Source organism: Camelus bactrianus, chromosome 16 (genome assembly GCF_048773025.1).
Source record: "Camelus bactrianus isolate YW-2024 breed Bactrian camel chromosome 16, ASM4877302v1, whole genome shotgun sequence".
Lineage (NCBI taxonomy): Eukaryota > Metazoa > Chordata > Mammalia > Artiodactyla > Camelidae > Camelus > Camelus bactrianus.
The window spans coordinates 39961527-39981091 of record NC_133554.1 but is presented as its reverse complement, the minus strand read 5'-3'; the positions used below and the strand labels follow the sequence as shown (position 1 = coordinate 39981091).

At 38.8% G+C, this 19565-nt stretch overlaps 1 protein-coding gene across 2 annotated transcripts; it reads left to right on the top strand.

Moving 5' to 3' along the window:
- The first annotated feature begins 4034 nt into the window (after positions 1–4034).
- TMIGD1 (transmembrane and immunoglobulin domain containing 1) lies at positions 4035–16554 on the top strand. 2 transcript variants are annotated; one of them, XM_010958232.3, is made up of 7 exons: positions 4035–4156; positions 5701–5804; positions 6743–7021; positions 10290–10568; positions 14701–14804; positions 15870–15910; positions 16438–16554. In XM_010958232.3, the coding sequence occupies exons 2-7, from the start codon at positions 5723–5725 to the stop codon at positions 16439–16441; spliced, it is 789 nt and encodes a 262-aa protein (XP_010956534.1). In that variant the 5' UTR covers positions 4035–4156; positions 5701–5722; the 3' UTR covers positions 16442–16554. The 2 variants fall into 2 exon arrangements, with proteins under 2 accessions (XP_010956534.1, XP_074199289.1); XM_074343188.1 differs by lacking the exon at positions 4035–4156 and having other exon boundaries at positions 5649–5804.
- Positions 16555–19565: the final 3011 nt, after the last annotated feature.

The following is a 19565-nucleotide window of genomic DNA, read 5'->3' as shown; positions in this document are numbered from 1 at the left end:
TGTTCTGCATTTTGAAAGCCAAGCATACTACTGTGGAAGAGTAGATTTTAATCTTTTATTAAAATCATGACTCTTTTGAGAAGCTAATTAAAAAAATCAGAAACTATCCCCCAAGAAGAATACCCATGTGCACCTGCACACATGCACACACACACACACACACACACACATCTTTCTGCCTACAATTGAAGGATTTCACTAACACTCTAAAGCCACTCATAGTGGCTCAAGAAGCCAAGTTAAGAAACTCTAAAATAAGGAATTTGGAAAAAGGATACAGTGTGACAACGAGGAATCTTGAATGGATTCTAAACTTGTGTCACTTTGGACAAGTCCCTTCACCTTTCTGAACTTCATTTCTTTGCCTATTAAAAATGGGAGGATTAGATAGAAGTAGGATGCCAGATGTAAGACAAACATCTAGTTAAATTGGAATTTCAGATAAAGTATTTTTTAATATAAATATATTCCAAATATTGGCTTTGTCAAAAATTAACAGACAGTAGTTGCACAGGACATACCTACACTAAAAAATTATTCATTACTTACCTGAAATTCAAATTTAACGGGTGCTTGTATTATTTGCTAACTCTGGTACCCCAAACAAGTGGCCTTTCAGGTCTCTATTTAAGGTCTAAGATTTTTGGTGATAATGGAATCCTAATGGAAGATGGGAAGCTAGAGAACTATTAATTACAGTTTAAAAGCTGGAAATTCTGAAGTCCCATGACCAATTTTAAGCAGTCTGGTGGATACTCTGTCGGATTCTGGATGGAAAGTCACCATACTGGTTCCCTGCATTGCTCAGAGAACCACTCTATCATCGCAAGGCTGTGACTGCCAGATTTCTAGCTTTTCTGTCACATTAAAACCCTCAGTGGTCTTCCCGCTGACCTGGGCAGATAACCCTGCTGGCCTGTGACCCGCCAGCCATTTGCTGAACTGCTGCCTCTGTCACATCAAGCTTGGTGCCAGCAGATGTGAAGGCTGCAGCTTGAAGCCTTCTGGAGATGGCGCTGGTCGGCAGTCAGCTGCGCCACCCCTCAGGTCTTTCCTCCTGGTTGCCTGTGTCCCTCTCCTGTTCTTCATTCCACACAGCAGGAAGTACCATGGGGCCTGTGTGCTCACAGATTCCATCTCCCCAGGGCAGCCTGGTGTACACATTTTTTTCTGGGGCAGAGCACCCAGCTGGCACATCTTATTTATCTCCGAGTGGGATCCTCCCTGTCTTTCCTCCCTCTCTCCCTCCCTCCTTTCCTTCCTTCTTTCCTTCCCTCCACTACTGTTTCCTCTTGAGCACCCACCATGCACTGGGCACTGTGCTAGGCACTTACCCTTAGCTGAGGGGCATCTACCTTCATCGCCCTCATCAATGCTTAGTCCCACAGTCCATAGTTCTCAAAATGATACCCCTGAAGCACCATGTCAGTCACCTGGGTGCTTGTTAAAGATGAGATTCCTGATGAACGAAGGGTGCCTGGAGACTCCCCCAGGTGCATCTTATGCTCACTTAAATCAGAAGGCCATGGCTGCCAGTTCTTGGACCCCCTTCTCTGTCCAAAACTGGAAGAGCCTGATGTGGAGCAGACTTTTTCTAGTCACAGGAATTTCCAGATTCCAGGCTTCCTGTCTTCTCTCCCCCTGGTCCTGAGCTACTTGTGGAAGATGTGGAGTACCGGACTCTGGTAATCAACCAACTACTTAAGCTTAATGGTAACTACTAGGCTTAACTACTTACGGCAAAATGGTTTCCTCTCTCTGTCAGTCCTAGGAAGGAGGAATTTCCTGAGAAGACTTAAATGGTCTAGGACAAATCATGCCACTTCTTTGACTCTCCAGAGGGAGCGCCATGATACCATTTTTAAATCTGAAAATGCACTCTATGGATCCTGACCATGGTTAACTTTCCCCTCTAGAATGTAAGGTCCTTGAAGCCCAGGAGCTCATTTTTGTATCTCCCAGGGTACCCACTTCACATTGTGGAGTTAAGGTAGCACCATTCATTTTATAGACATCATAGATTTGGATAGTTATTAAAACAGTTCTCCACAGATGGCAGTAGACTGACTTGCAAAGCCAAGTCTTACTAATTCATGAAAAAGATATCATATTGGTTTGGATGGGACTGGCATTCCCAATGCTTAGAGTACTCAGCAAACAGTAGACACTCAGTAAATATCTGCTAAATACTTTTCTCCAACATTTTAGTTATGACAATGTCAAACATACAGAAGAGTTGAAAGAATAGTACAATAGTACTTTATACTCCTATTTAGATTCTAGATTCAGTAAATAACATTTTGCTGTATTTGTTTTGTGTGTGTTTATTTTTTGCTGAATCATTTGAAAATTAGTTGCAATCATCATTATTATGACTTAACCCATAAATATTACAGCAGGCATCTCCTAAGAATGAGGACATTCTCTTATACAACCAGAATACCATTATCACACCTAAGAATAATTGACCATTATTTCCTAATGTCATCTAATATCCAGTTGTAGTTGATATTGGTGCCCTACCCACATTCCCTTGGCCTAAGTAGAGGGTACCTGTAAACTGTTCCCATGTAATGGGTGACATCCTGAGTGTCTGCTTGGACATCCACAGCCAGACCCAGAGAGTACACAATGCCTTCACGGAACAGGCTGGAAATGCTGGGCAGTCAATATCCCAAGAGTGTCCCCTAACCAATGATGGAGAGAAGTTTGTGGATAAATACTCAAGCTTCGTGAGTTGATTCTGAGATGTGTTCCACACAACGTGTCAAAAGGGTCCACAGCGACAGTTGCCCACAGTAACCTGTTCATTAACACATCCTTTATTAGGTTTCTTTCCTTCCCCATCTCACTTCCTTACTGTGCTTCCTGAGATCACCTTTCAATAAACTACTTGCATGCAAAGTTTTGTCTTCGGGTCTGCTTTGGAGAGACCCAGAACCAAGACGTCAATCCATTGCTAAGTTCATTTAAAAATGATAATAGCAAAACACAGTGCCCATAGATCCATACAGAAGCAAACGCAAAACCTGCTGACATGGTGCTGGCAACCCAGCCAACAGGAAGTGCTCTTAGTTATGATTCTCACTGGAACAATGCTAGAGTGAGGCTGTGTTTATTTATTGTGCCCTGCCCAGCCTATATTAATAATAGTAATAACTGTGACTTAATAAGAGCTTACTGTGTGGCTGCTTCACATGCTTTATTTCACTTAATCCTCACAGTGACCTTGTAGGGAGGGCACTATTATTATTCCCATTGTATTGACAAAGAACCTGAGGTCCATAGAAGTAAAATAACTTTATGAAGTCACACAGCTAGCAAGTGGCAGGTGTCTGCTGTGCTTAACCCAAGTGTTAAAATGTACAGATAACCGTAAATATTCTCTTATTCTAGTCTTTTTTGTGTGTGTAAATATATATATATATATGTATGTGTGTGTAAATATATATATATTTCTAGTCTTGTATGAATGGGAATAATAGTACTTTCAGATAAAATTCATGTTGTAACACCACTATAAACATATATATTTTTAACCAAAAAAAATATTATCTTCATATTTCTAGTTCTTGAAAGTGTAAAGCAAGGATTCCCAGTCAGGTGAGTGCCTCAGAGGGATAAAAATTTCCCCTGCCATGCCCGGTTTGGTACAGTTTATATACTAGGCTTGGGTGACCAGTGGTAAGTAATACTTTCCAGCATTATTTAAGTTGTGTGGAATCTTCCAATGTTTTGGCTGCTGTGAAAATCAAACTTCCCCTCAGACTTGCCCCACTGCAATTCTCAGGCTGTCAGATTATCAAGCACAGCCATCTAACTTGAGCCTGACAACTTTAAGTGAGATGTGCAACAAATTTTTGCACAAGGTCAGGCTTTCTTAGAATGATGACATCCCTGTTAGTAATATCTGACCCCACCTAGTGACTTAAGTACACATAAAAACTTAGATCTTAAGATGTCTTTCCCAATTACTGTCTTCTCTAAGAGTCCACAGAGAGAAACAGACTTTGAACCCAATGTATTTTATTTATTTGACCTTACTGTCATAAAGTGTTCAAATTCAAGTATTATAAAGATGGTAACAGGAAAAGGATCATGGTTCCTGGACAGAGGAACGACTGGCCAAGGAAATCAGCTTTTCAGAGCTTAGCAGGTAAGTGGTAAGATTTTGTCTTACATAGAAACTAGAGAGTCATGAAAATTAAAAACAAGTCAAGTGAGGGAAATTCATTTTGAAAAGTTGCTGTCTTGAGGTGGAATGGAAAAGGAAACAGCAATCTTTTTCCTTAATAGGGAAGGTAGGATCTGCCAAGAAGCCCACACTCTCAGTATTTAAGCACCTACAGTTCACAGTGCTTGAGAAAACTATCAATGACCAAATTCTGAAATCATCACAGAGTTAACAATGCTGTGACAGAAATCTAACTGGCAAAATTTTTTAATTACCAAAGAATCAATAGCGTCTTATTGAAAGATTGATGTAGGCTTGCCAGCCAGAAAGGGTGAGCTTGGCAGGAACAAAATCCGCCCCTGTCATGACAGGCCTGGGATGGGGAGGGGCAGAACCAGCACCCAAAAGTCACAGATACATTCCAGCTCCTGAATGTCAGTATTCGTGTTAAGGAGATAGAACTCCTAGTTGCTAAGGCCTGTAGAGTGGCCAGGGACTGGAAGGGATTAATAGCAGCTTCTTAAAGGAAGATATTATTAATTTAGGCAGGAGGGTAGTTGAACATGGCCTTAGGAGTCCTGGATTCAAATCCTGACCTTGACATTTACAAATTATATAATCTGACATTTGGTCAAATTGTATAATCTCTTTATACCCTTACAAGAGACCTCAAGAAGGTTGTTAGGGGCTTAATTGGGATTGAAATAGTGTATGTAAAGTGTTTAGCACAGTGACTGTTGCTTAGAAAGCATTCATACATGTTTCTGCTGTATTCTTAGTGGTACTGCTGAAAGGAACTGATAGATACACGTCTTTCCCAGGTGGAAGCAGGGAATATCTTTGGGAGAGGGATGGCAGTAGCAAAAGCACAGAAGAAGGGAGAAAAGAGGCCTGTGTTACTTATTATTCTTAGTCCATGCTGGGTCAAGGGGGAGGTGTGTTATGAGGGGGAAGAGTAGCAAAGGGAAGGGGGAAAGCAGAGATTAATGTGGTTTGGAACTAGAAGCTGTGTTGCAATTGAGTGTTTTCTAAGGTACAAACCATTTGAATCTATGGGATTTCGAACAGTATTAGCAGAGAGCAACTATATAAAAATGACCCAGGAGAGGCTTTCAAAACAAGAATTACTTTTTTCAGTAGGAGCTGTCTGAGTAGAAAGCAAGTTTCATTTCTCTTTCTATTAAAATGACATTCTAGAGATATCAATGTCTCTAGGAAAGCTTTCATCTTCCCCAGGGCTGCCCTGTAGCTGCCCTGCATCTGATAGCCTATATCCTTGTGGTTTCCTTTTTTGCTGTCTAAAAAAAAAAAACAAACAAACAAACAAAAAAAAACCTTAATACTGGAAGTACTTTGAACTTAGTAGTCAGAACAGGGTTGTTTAATTAAAAACTAGAAATAGTACCGTTATAACTGGGATGACTCATCTGGGACTTTATTTTAAATATATAATAGGCAAGAGGAAGGTTCATAAACTCAGTGTAGACCAAAGTACAGAACCAACTGCACTCTTTTCCCCCTGGCAGATCAGACTCAAATTCATTAAAGATGGCACGGAAGACCAGCAGCCTGATGCAGACGTGCAGGCTTCTTCTCTTAGTGATTTTATTTCTGCCATGCGAGATGACAAGTAAGTTAACATTCTTTCTGGTCTCTTTTTAAATAAGGAAAATTTCAGGTTAAAAAATGATCAGTGGGCATTGGGAAAACACAAAATTCAAACTGGAATGACTACACAGTTGGTATGGCTCAGAGTACAGAAGATAAAATAATTAGAATCAGGAATGCAAGACCAAACTTGTCCACAATCCTATCATCTAATCAGAAATGTTTTCAAGTCAGCTTTTGCCCAGAGACATTTTCAATTTTGATATTTTTACAGGAATTGTTAGAGATGTAATTTACATTGTGCCTGTTCACCTAGTATTATGTCTTAAATGTTTTTCCATTTTGCAATAGTCCTTTCTTTCTCCTTTGCACTTCCCCACTCCCACCCCCTTAGTATGCTATTTCTAATCCCTTGAAGTAAACAGTTTAGGTCTGGTAAGTATTCCTCCACCTATTTCTCTATTTTTATCAATCCTATTCAATATATAGATACGATTTTTCCCAAGACTTTTCCATATGTATGTGTGTATGCATGTGTGTGTGTATAAGTGGGGTAATTCCATACATAATGTTTTTTAACCCAGTGGTTCTCAAACTTCATTGCACATTAGAATAGCCTGGGGGTTTTAAAAAACCTAATCAATGCCCAGGTTATACTAATATTAATTAATCAGAATGTCTGGGGGTGGGAGCCAGGCATTAGTACGTTTTTGAACATTCCCCAGGTGATTTCAACGTGCGGGAAAACTTGGTCATCGTCATTTTAACCTTCTCCTTTTTAAAATTAATAACACATTCTAGATCCTTTTCCTTATAAAATCATATAGACCGAAATGACTATTTTTAATCGTTGCAGAGTATTTCATTGTACTGATTTAATATAATCTATTTAACCAAGCCTCTAATTATGGCCATTTAGATTGTTCACTCTATATTAATAGTTTCTTCCTGCACTTCCAGGTTCTGTTTTAACTGTGAATGGTAAAACTGAAAGCTATACGCTGGACACTGAGCCTGGACTCCAAGAGTCTCTGAGATGCGCTGTTCAAAACCATACCAGAGAGGAAGAACTTCTCTGGTACCGAGAAGACAGGAAAGTGGATTTGAAATCTGGAAACAAAATCAACTCCAGCTCTGTCTGTGTCTCTTCCATCAGTGAGGATGACAATGGCATCACCTTCACCTGCAAACTGCAGAGAAATCAGTCAGTGTCCGTCTCAGTGGTGCTGCACGTCACCTGTGAGTGAGGGGAAAGAAACCGCTAGTCGGTCTGTGTTGTCTGTACGACATGAAGTGGTAGATGAACTCTGGGTCTGAAGAGTATGTGCATTTTAACATTTGCTTGATGCTGCCAAATTGCCCTGTGTATGCTCCTAACAATGCATAGGGGGCCTACTTCACCTATTTCCCCACACCCTCGTGAGCCCAAGCATCCTCAGACTCTGAGAATCTGCCAGCCTGATTTGAAATTTTATTCTCATTTTCTAAATTAAGAACGAGGGTGTTCACCTTTTCATATACGCATTGGCTTTTCATGTTTCTTTCCTGTGAAATGCCTGCTCATGTCCTTTACTCAAGTTTTCTACAAGTTATTTGCCTTTGTTCTTATTGACTTATATAAAGGCTTTGTGTAGGAAGGAAATTAGCCTTTTGTCATTTTGAATTGTAACTACTTCTTTTATTTATTTTTGACATTTTCAAGTAGTTCTTTTTTTGCCATATTTGAAATTTTAAATGTTTATGTATTTTAAATTATGAAACTTTTCTTTTGTGGTTTCTAGCTTTTGTGTTCTATTTAGAAAGATATTCATTGGGAATCTTTTAATGTCACTTTAAAACCCTCAAAGGTGAAGCTCTTTCATGGTTGGGTTCCAGGTATTGGTAACCCATTGGTGGCACTATCTGGAGTTAGTGGTCCTTTGAATGATTCTACGGAGGCGATCATGTTGGTGGTTTGGGTGGAAAGCTGGTTCTACATGAGGGAGGTGTGGATGGTGTGGTGAGGGGTGATGTGAGAGAAGGTAATAATATGGTGTGGTCTGGTAGAAAGAGCTCTGGACTTGAAACCTAGTAGTAAAAAGTCAAAGCCATTTGACCCTATGAGTTCAGCAAACTTTTCTGTGAAAAATTGATGCCATTGCTCCTGAGATAAAAAGGTGGAGAAAATGTCAAGGAATCCATTTCTGGAATCTGCTAGCTTGAGTCTCCAGAGTAAATCATTTGCATGTTCCTGGGAAAAGGAAATTTGTTTTTTATTTTCTATGAACTGATAAAATGTGATTTTTAGCAAGCTACCTCTTTACTTAGTTAGAATCCAAGACTGTCAGGCGACCTTGGAGGTCTTGTAAGCCCTATAAAATGACAGATGAGGAAACTTGAGGCCAAGAATGAGGGCCTGAATTATCACAGCTTGAGCTGCGAACAGAACACAAATCCCCAAGCTCCTAATCTAGTACTATTCCCATTACACCTTCTTAAGAGAGACATGGCAGAAAGGCCAATAAAATGATTCAACAGCTCAAAGAAATGATTTTCATTTTCCAGCCTGAATACACATTTAAAATTATCTTTATTATAACCTCCTAAATATTATTGTTGCATGTGTATATAAAAAACCAATTGGTCAGTGATTCATAGTGACAATAACTGACACAAACTCATCAACCAATAAATCAAAATGAGGTCATAAAGTGACAAGAATATCATGTACAATCCTGAGGAAGTATTACAGATTATTGTTACAAATGGCGCATGGAGAACTAAATGGAAGTTGATAGTACACTGTTTGGAGGAGGGTGGGCTGGAACTTCCTTCATACATTGTTGCTGAAAGTATAAATTGGGCCTCTTTTGCAATATCTATCAAAATTTAAAGTGCACCTACCTGACCGAGGGTTTCTACTTTGAGATGTTAACCTTGGAAAAATACATGCACATATGCATAAAAAGACATATACAAGGAAGTTTATTGAAGCATTGTTTAGCGTTTTAAAAATAAAAATAACCTGATGCCCATCAAAATAAAATGATTAAAGAGTCATATATTACATTATAGCACTTGAAAAGCAATGAGCTAGATCTTTGTCATTCAGTGTGAATATATTTCAAAAGCATACAAGTTATTGAGAGAATGAAATCTCTTATGTAAACCCTCCTCATCCTCCTAAAACAATACAATGTATTTCCTATGGGTACATCATACGTATAAAACCTATTTTTAAAAAACTACAAGTATTACATCAAATTCATAGCAATAGGTACCTGTGAGAAGTTAGGAAGTGACCAGGATGGAGTCAAGGAGTTCCTTATCTTTACCTGAAATATATTAATTTTTTAAAAAGGAAATACTCATGTATAACTGATATGCTTTAAAGTTAATCTTAAATAGTTAAAAAAAAAAAAAGGGAACAACTAATAAGACCTGTCCATAAGTGGAACTCGTATATTTTGGCAATTATATTTTCTACTCTCACAGCTTCCTTCATATCTGAATACCATATTACATCCGTGTTGGATGTGGATATAAAATTCAAGAACATTCCAAAGAGCAACAAAATGTCATTCTTCTGAGAGAGTTATTAATAGCATAGCCTACTCAGGGTCTAATTATTCAGTGTGCAGATTACACAAGCTCCTTTTTTCCTCCTCCTCTGCCTCTATCTCATTCCTGCTGCCCACTTTTCATGCATTTTATTACTCTTCTGTACCTTAGCCAAAAAAAAAAAAAAAAAAAAAAAGAAATGTAAGGAGCATGGAGAAGAGGGGAGAGTCAGCTCAGCCATTTCTCCCCTTAGATGTTGGAAAGCCCTGGTGGGAGTGAGGGTTGGATTTATTTGGTGAAGATAAATGTGTTTGACTATCTGTGGGTCTACATTTGTCCTTATCATGGAGGGAGTAAGGAGTTGCTTACACAGAGGGATGAGAGGGACTCAAGGTCACGCTCACCTTCCATAGGTGCCAGAGTTACCACGATTGGAGCACCTTCTGGGGGGAGGACATTGTTTCTAGAGGAGCACTGAGGAGATGCAAATATGCATTGTTAAAAATGTGCCCAGGGCAAGGGTGGTTAGACAAAACACAAAAATGGAGTGTGTGAGGAGCCCTCAACACCACCGCCTCAAATGACCACTACAAAAATAATGGTACTAGCACTGTAGTAAATTCTTTACAGGCATTAATTCATTTAATCTTCACAGCAACTCATGAGGTAGGTGTTATCCCACTTTTTAAATAAGGAAACTGAGCAGTTACTTAGCAGCTAAGTAACTTTCTCAAAGTCACAGGAAGTGATGTAGATGGAATTAGGGCTCACAGCATTGCCTTTTTTCTTAATACTATATGGTTTTATCCAACATTAGCACAGACTGATACATAGCATACAGTAGGTACTCAATAAATTTTTGTCAAATGAGTGAATGACTTATGAGATAGACTGAAGGAAGATCTTGAACATTGACAGTAAACTACTGCTTATCTTCTAATTTAACCTAAATGCTTGAGTCTTGCAGTTCCTCCTCTCCTAAGCGGAGATGACTTCCAAACAGCTGAGGAAGGCAGTAACGTGAAGTTGGTTTGCAATGTGAAATCCAACCCCCAGGCTCAAATGATGTGGTACAAGAACAGCAGCATCTTGAATTTAGAGAAAGACCATCACCAAATCCAACAGACAAGTGAGTATCTTCAACTGTCAATCACCAAAATCCAGAAATCTGACAATGGAACCTACACCTGTATTGCAAATTCATCTGTGGAAATGAAGACCAAGGACTTTCACCTTATTGTCAAAGGTAACTCTTTTATTTATTTATTTATTTATTTATTTATTTATTTATTTATTTATTTATTTATTTATTTATTTAAATATAGTTGATTTACAACATATTAGTTTCAGGTGTACAGCATAGTGATTCAATGTTTTTATAGATTATACTCCCTGTAACATAATCCAAAATAATGGCTATATTTCCTTATGCTATAATATCCTTGTTGCTTCTATTTTATACATAGCAGTTTGTATCTCATAATCCTATACCCCTATCTTCTCCCACCCCATCCCCTCTCCCCACTGGTACCTACTAGTTTGTTTTCTATATCTGTGAGTCTGGTTCTGTTTTGTTATATATACACACACACACACACACACACACACACACACACACACACACATATATATATATATATATATATATATATATATATACACACACATTTATTTTTTATTCCACATATAAGTGATAATATATAGTATTTGTCTTTCTCTGTCAAATGGACAGAGGGCATAATACTCTGCAGGTTCATACACAAAGGTAACTCTCTTTTTAAGTAATACCTAGCATAGTGCAAAACTCAGACAGATGCTCAGTAAATATTTTTCATGACAACAAATGATGATGACAATTATGATTAGTAGCTAGGGTTTTTTGTTTGTTTGTTTGAGAATTATCTCCATCCAAGGAGGTCTCCACTAAGAATTCTGGTCCTTTTTAGGGGAATTATACCCATTCCATACAGGATACTTCTTTTTGAGCAAAGCTCCTTTTCTAGAAACAAGTAGTAGGAGACAGTTCTGTTTGGCTTTTATGGAAGAGTATCTCCATGAATTCTCTTAGGTAACAAGGTTTGTAGGAACTAGACTTTTGAGTTAACAGCCTAATGACAAACAGAAGAGAAGTCATAAACACAAAGAAAAAAGATACTGACTAGATAAGAAAATGAATCTATAAAATCACTCCTAACTCTGAAATTGTAAACTTTAGGCTAATCAGAAGAAGGAGTGGAGGAAAATGGGGGGGAAAGTCCCTTCTCTTGGCTTCATGCTTCCTCTACCTAGGTTTGCGACCTCTGCAATAAGAAGGAACAAATGAAGTTTGAACAATTGTTTTTCCCTCCTTATATTTCTCATTTATACAGAATGAGAAAGGCGAGATACCTGGTGTGGCAGATGCAGAAAATGCTCATGTACACATTTCCTGGTCTGAGGCCAGTATGCTAGGAGCAGCCTAACAAGCTGAAGCTCCTGTATTTTGTTAAAACATCATTCACTTTGTCATTTGCCTCCCTGTGCCCACTCATTGTCTTTCTTGCCAGACCCCAGGAAGCCAACTGAACCCCTGCCAGAAGTGTTGGAGGTGTGACCATAGGGCTTTTTATTGGGGTACCAACAGAGCGGCTGGTGGGAAGGAAGAGCCGCTGCCGACTGAATGCCCATCACTGTGATTACTGGCGTGTTCAGTAATTTATCCTGCAGAGCAGTGACAGTATACCCAGGGGCTACTTGCTTTAAAAACCAAACCCACAAATTCTTGGTTAAGAAGGAGTCATAATTGCTCTATGTCACATTAAAAACATACAGCTTGGGTGGCAAACAGGATGCCAGCTTGGCAAATTAGCTTTTAGGCGGGCAGAATCCTGTTTTGGGTGCTCTTCCAAACCAAATGGTTTTTCTTATTTCTTTTTGCTTTATTGCTTCCCTGGCTGTTGGCTGCCTTAAGAGCATAAGCACTCTGCTGCTGGTGCTCAGGCTAAATGTCAGGTTTGCCATTAGCTCTCCCAGCTTCACAGCTCAGTGGGGTAGTTTCTAAATGAGGCCACACAAAGTGGAAAATGACATCACAGAGCTTTTCTTGAGCACAAGATTTTAGCCACATGTTGGGATTATTTTACCATAATGAACATGGGCGGTGGCAGGGGGCGAGGATACCAGGTCTGGTTACAAATAAGAGAGTAAATGGGAGAGATGCGGTTACACTTGCCAAACTCACTTTCAACAGAAACTAGGAATCTAAAGTGAGCCAATAGCTCAAGCATTTTATTTCAGTTTGTTTATGGAATGAAAACTGTCACGTGTGGCTTCATGTCATTTAGCTTGGTAAAAATATTCTGATCTGTAACTGAATTCTGATTTTTTATCCTAATTGGCCCACCTTTGCCTCCCCTCATTTTCATATCTTTCCTTGGCACTGAAAGTAGAAGGGGTTTCCAGTAAGAAGCCCTTGGGTGCCTCCCAGGGCTGGCTATTACAGAGTCAGGGCTCACAAGAAGTCACACTGAGCAGAGTTTCTCCAGAGGTTTGGTGCAACCCACACCCTCATAAGAATAATTTTTAGCAACAGCCAAAAGAGAGCAAGAGTAAAGGATGCTTAATCTACTTACTCCCTAAAATTATCCTGAGCAGGAACTAGACACATAATGGAGAAGAAAACAGTTAAAACAGTGAAACACTTAAAACAGTGAAACACTTAAAACAGTTAAAACAGTTGAAAGATAAGTGTTAGTGTGTCATACAATTACGGAGGGGTAAATCCTATTTCATAATCTTGAGGCACATAGGGCTTCAAGATTAAATCTAAAGATTCAAGATTAATCTAAAGTTTTCTCTTCCCCTTCTCCCTTCCTTTCACCCCTTATATACTATCTCATGACTCTTTGTCCTTTATAATACTATCTCAATCTGCAGTTTCTGTTTTTTTAAATGTCTGTCTCTCCCACTAGAATTTGAGCTCCACAAAGGCAGGAGGCTTCCATGCCTGTCCTATTTTTTGCAGGGCTGAGGACAGCGCCTAACAAACAGTAGTCATTTAGCAAAAATTTGTTGATTGCACTCAATCCACAAACTCACTTGTACAATAAAAAATACACGGTTTCCTATAAATTCCAAAAATTTTACCTTAGCCAAGATTGGAGCCCCTTCCCCTCCTAGGGTGGCACCAGAATCCAGGGGCTTAGACAGAGTCATTTAAATACCCTTGTTGATCTCAACCACTCTTACTTTTGAAAGGTTCATCCCATATCATGTCAAACATTAAAATGAAGCACATGAAGTATACCTTTTTGCTGAGAAAATTTTGAAAGGATATGTATAACTTGCATACATTTTGAATTTTATTATAAATAAGTTATTAGTTTGGCTCTTGAGGTTTAAACATCATTATTATTATTAACAGTGGGGCTATAGTTGACACAAAGTTACATTTTATAGATGCTTAAACATTTATTAATTTTGATTAATTTTGCCACTTTACTTTTGTATTTTGGAGCAAATGCTTTCTTTCCAGGTCTCTTGGAAATATTTTCATAGGCTCTTGGAAAGCTTATAAGCACAGGCACTGTGCCTGGAGTGCCTGGTGAACAAAATAGCTCTGAGCTTACCTGGTGTTCGGAAAATAAAGGAATAGGCTTTCATTTCTAGGCTATCATGGTTGGTGCTGCTGTCTGCTGAGCCCAAGTTAGCTGTACGCTCTCTGTTCTTCCATACCATTTACAGACGAATGAAAATCTTTGCCAAAGTTGGGAAGACTGATACTTCAAATTCTACTTCCCCAGAGGCACCAGGCAGCCACCCTATTTAACGTCTTCTCACCTGCTTGGGGCACTATCACAGTACAGCTACGAGGGTCCCACTGCTCCTGGGACCCACAGACCCCTCTCTCCTTAGTCTAGCAGGTTCCTCACCTTTTCTCTTCATGCTCTTAAAACCTTCCTTCCCCTCTTTCCCCCTCAGGGATACCTCCCAATATCTTTTGGGCTTTTCAAAAGACAGGAAAAAACATTGCTTTCACTACTTGTGCTTTATATGACGAAAATTATGAAAGAAGAAAGCACAAGATGATATGACTACCTGCTTTGGGGAGTTATTCACATTACAATAAATTATCCTTCCAAAAAGGAATGGATTCAAAACCTGTCTCTGCTCGTCACTAGCTCTGTAACTTTGGATGAGTAAACTAACCTCTCAAATTTCCTGGTTCCTCACCTGTAAAAGAGGACAACAATACCTTTCAGGATTGTTTGGAGGCTTTAATTAAGAGGATGAAAAAAATGTTTAGTGCAAGGCACCCTGGCTGGAATACATTAGAAGTACATAAATTAGAAGCATATAAATGTTAGTTTCTCATTTTCTGTGTTTGCCATTTCCAACAGATAGAACTTCCACTGTGCCAATAGAACCCATTATTGCTGCATGTGTTGTGGTCTTTCTGACCTTGTGCTTCGGACTGGTTGCTAGAAGACACAGAATAATGAAGGTATCTAAGTATTCTAAGCTAAAAATTCATCTAAATAAAGGCAGAGAACCGGTTATAGAAGTGACTATAGCGTTAGGACCCATACTTGGACAACTTGGTCTCCCTACCATGAGATCTAAAGTGAAAGTCGCTCAAGGGAGTAAAAATTGTACATATATTGAGTGCAGCTTTACAAAGAATAGACAAAGTGCATTTGGATAAGACCTGAATGAAAATAGCTGTGGTGTTAGAAGTAGGGGCTGATTTTTCTTCCTTCTAAAATTCTCTTTATTGTTGCTATGGTGCCTTTGGTACAATAAATAAATATGAAGAGGCACATCTGCTCTGGATTCAGAGATCTGCATGAAAAAGATGGCACCTTGCAGTACAGCCATATGCCTTGCTGTGGTGGGCCGGTGTCTGAATGGCTGAATGGTCATCCTTGTTGGTTAGCATGATGCAGAGCAGCTGCATGCACAGGTTAATGCTATGCATTTGACTATATGAAAGGGAGGTAAATGTGGCAGAAAGCCTCTAAGTCTCTTCTCGGTCCAGCAAGAGGCACTGTCCTTGAAACATATGGTAATTGGGTGTTATTCAGGGGAAAAATGTCTCCCAAGAAGAAATCCACCCCCCTACCAATTCCAATCCAAAGCAAATTTTTCCTACAAAAAAAGAAATACTCGGTGGTAGGGAGGGTATAGCTCAAGTGGTAGAGTGCATGCTGAGCAAGCATGAGGTCCTGGGTTCAATCCCCAGTACCTCGATTCAAAAACTAACTAAATAAACATAATTACCTACCCCAACAAAAAAAGAAAAAGAAAGAAAGAAAAAGAAATACTCAACTACCTAAGAATCCTAGAAACATTTTGATGTAAGAATTACATCTCTAGAGCAAATAAAAATGATTAATGTGGTTAAAGAGGTAACACCTAGACCAGTGCAGAGATGGCTGTAATCTTCTACTTAAGATGAACAGACATTTGGATTTCCTGTCCTTAGAGCCACCTTGATGCATTCAAAATGTTTATCCATGGGCCTTAGCAAAACAGGCAAACTCATTGCCCTTGTCGTGTTTGCTTTCAGCTCTGCATAAAGAATGATGATCCTCAAAGTGAAACAGCTCTGTAAGTACTCTGGGCTGGGGCAAATGATTTTCCATAAGAAGTTGGGTAGCAGTGGTTTATCATAAAGCCCATCCTGGGCAAACTCCTGAGATGGGAGGTGCTAGAAGGTGAAGTGGTTCACAGGGGAGTGGAGGGTGGAGGAGAATCTTCCTCCACTTTAAAGGAAGACAGGTGAGGCTAGGTTGGAAGGTCGCCTAGAACTGAGAATACCTGAGAATAAGCTACCTCAATTTTGGGCGAATGCTTGTGCAACTGCATTTTATTGCCATATAATGTAAATGTCTGAGAGGGCTTACCCTGGGGGGAAGCCACTGCTGTATTCTCCTTCACAACCAGGTCAGAAGCCACATTCCTCATCCTAAATACTGCCTTCTCTTTGGAGCTTCCCTTAGTCTGTTGGCTCTAGTGTACATGAAGTGGGCAGTGGGTACAAAACACAGAGGCATTCTTTCCAAGAGTATGAATTTTGTTTTGTATTTTTGTCTTAGTGCTGTGATCATTATAATTAATTTCTCGATTCATTTCAGATGAGAAAGCTGAGATGCCATCTAATACAGCAAGAGTTTTGCATCAGGACTTCCTTGATTTATGTAGTCCCATCTGTATTTATTGCTATTATTAAATTCATTCCTGTCAGATTGTCAGAGGTTATGAAGAAGTGTTTCATTAAGCATTTAGCAGTAGTTGTTATGACTAATTTGATATACTTGCAGAACATTTTCAGAGAGAAAACTGTTAAGCATGAAAAGTAAGATTTTGTTAAGTCTTCTCCTTGAAGGATATGTTAATTAATTGAGATTTGTTCTGAAAAGGTTAGTACCTATTTACATTTAGTATGTATTTTCCTAGGTAGAAGACTAACAGACATTTGGGTTTCATAAATCAGTACAGTACTAAAAAAAGAAAAAAATTAAGGGTTGGGGGGCAACATAGAATGATCAATTTTTTTAAGTTGTCAAGGAAGCACAAAAATAACATCAATTATCATCTACCTTCACTGTCATTTCATAAAAGAAAAGTTTTAGGACTAAAAAAGGATATAATCTCAGAATATAAGATACTCATTTAAATGGAAAAAATGTAGTGTTATTAAAAAAAATCAACATATGTCCTTCTTTATCCCATCTCATCATGGTTGACACAATAAAAAACTTTGTGAGATTTATGTAGTGATGAAGATGAAACAACAGGGGACAGGGGCTGGCCAGCATGTTGGTTTCCAGGTATCCTTTGCCCTTTTTGCATAGCCATTTGCAAAGATGCAGTTGTATTATGAATCAGCCTGTATTCTTTTCATATACCTCAATTTAGAATTGCAGCTCTCATAATTTATCACTGACTTTCCCCAATTCCATTCCTTCTTCATTTTTTTCCGTAAGAATTTCTGTTTCACTTTCCCACACAACTAGGGTAGGTTATTGGGAGAGGCAGCACTGGCTAGAAGCAGCTTTGATGCTCTGCTGTGCCCTCACTCTGTCTTATGAAAAAAAAAATTTGTTTTTGCTCTAATATTGCAGTAGCTAAATGTGCCACAGAGAGAAAGAGATCTGCTGTCAGACAGGTGGTGAAAAGCTGCTTATTGCCACAGAAGCAAAGAGAAGAAATGAGCAGAATGTATGAAACTTTAATAGTCTCATTTCTAAGGGGAACAGACACATCCTTCTGTTACGCTTCTCTTTGCTTCCTTGGAAACGTCAGCATGAAAAGGAGAGAAAGAGAGACCATTAAAGACTGTGGTTCACAGATTTCTCTGTCTTCTTGGGGGCTTCAGCAGGTTTTGTGGGAAGCCTTCAGATCTTGTCCCTTATTTGGGATTTCCCAAACAAGCATGTGAAAGCCCTGTGACAATGCTGTAAGGATGAGATAGGAGGATTGTGAAAATCGGAAAGTTCAGACAATTAAGTAGAAGTCTGGAGATCATATACAAAAAACAGATCTTAGGCAATAGTGTGTTGGGCTAGTTTAAAGTGGAAAAGGAAACAGAAAAGCTTACATATCTAATTGGACTTGGAATCAGGAGATCTGAGTTCCAGTCTTGGCTGTGCTACCTTGGGCAAGTCCTTTTCCCTCTCTTGGGTCTTTGGGAAATAAGAAGGTTGGATTAGGAAGATCAAGTTTAATTTTCTTTCTTCCTTCCTTTCTTTCTCTTTCTTTCTTTCCTTCCTTCCTTCCTTTCCTTCTTTCTTCCTTTCTTCCTTCCTTCCTTTCTTTCTTTTTCTTTTTTTTACACAGGGGTTCAATCCCCAGTACCACATGCATGCTAAGCATGCACTCTACCACTGGGCTATACCCTCCTCCAAGTTTAATTTTCATGTTAGCACGAAAATTCTGTGATTCTCAAAAGATTCTCACATAGTTTAGTTAAATGCTGGAAGGAGATGGCAAGAAAGACTAAAAATGTAATACCTCTGCCCACCTAGTAGAATTATGAATCAGCTTTGTACTAGGACATGTAACAACCCTTGCGAATTACAGGTCATCAGGAAGAAGTTTCTTCACCCTTATAAAACACAGTGACCTTGTACATTAGCACGGACAAGGAAGCTTAACTAGTTTTAACAGAGCATGACAATTTTATAAGTGGTTGTGGCCATTCATTTTGTTTTACAGTTTTGGAAAAAAACAGAGTCTATATTAAAAACTATGTCTATTATTTAAAATTAGAAGTTAGCCTAGCTCCTGACTTAGAAAGACATGAAATTCCAGGGCTCAAAAGAAACCCCATAGCCTTTCCCCAATGTCTTCTCTATCTACTGTGAAATATCTGAAATTCCAACATTCCCTCATCAGGTTTTGAGCCTTTGAACTACAAAAGCCAGTGGAAAAGTGACAGAAAAATCCAGTTGCTCCTTTCTCAACCTTTCTACCAATAAGGACATACATTTTATCACTATTATTTTTCTTCTCTTTAGGCCCCATAATTTGAAAGAACTGGTCTATCAAACAAATTTTAGTTATTAAATAATAATAATCTGTTTTCCCAATTTAAAAAACATTTATCAATGATATCTACTTGTATGTCTGAGCTTCTTTTATGACACTACAATTACTCAGTTTATGTAATTCCATTTAAAAGCAAATAAATCTGGTATTACAGTTAATGTCTCCCAGTCTTTTAGAGGTTAACAATATAATCATTGCCATTAGGCTTTTTGAATAATTGAAGATAGCTTACAAACTCTCTTCCTCACCAACTTTACCATTGTCATCATCAGCATCGTGACTACTTTCCTGAACCTATAGGCCAGAAGTCATAAAGTCAGGGGTCAAGCAGATCAATGAGGAAAGCAGGCTAGATGTAAAACAATAGAGAGTGATGGGGACTGTGGCAAATAGCACATCTATGTCTAAAAGAGGGCTAATAGTTACCATTAGGAACACATCTTCTGATTCTTTAAGAGAAGTCAGAAATCTGGATTTTTATGTGTAATTCTCCTAATTTAAAAAAACTTTAAAAAAAATCCTGTATGTTGAGGTGTAGAAGAATCCTCTCACCTCACTATATGCCGTTCTCTGTTAGTAAGTTACAACCTAGTATTGACCTGGGCTTTCGTTGTTTCATGGAGATTTTTGTGAAAGAGCTCTTGTAATTTTCACTCATAGTCTCCTCTCCTCTAAAACTCAGGTATGATCACAAGGAGCTAAGTCAGAGGAC

Coding starts and splice junctions, on each gene's coding strand:
- TMIGD1 (XM_010958232.3), top strand. CDS start 5,723: ATGGCACGGAAGACCAGCAGCCTGATGCAGACGTGCAGGCTTCTTCTC. Junction 5,805..6,742: donor TCTGCCATGCGAGATGACAA/GTAAGTTAACAT, acceptor CTGCACTTCCAG/GTTCTGTTTTAACTGTGAAT. Junction 10,569..14,700: donor CTTTCACCTTATTGTCAAAG/GTAACTCTTTTA, acceptor CATTTCCAACAG/ATAGAACTTCCACTGTGCCA.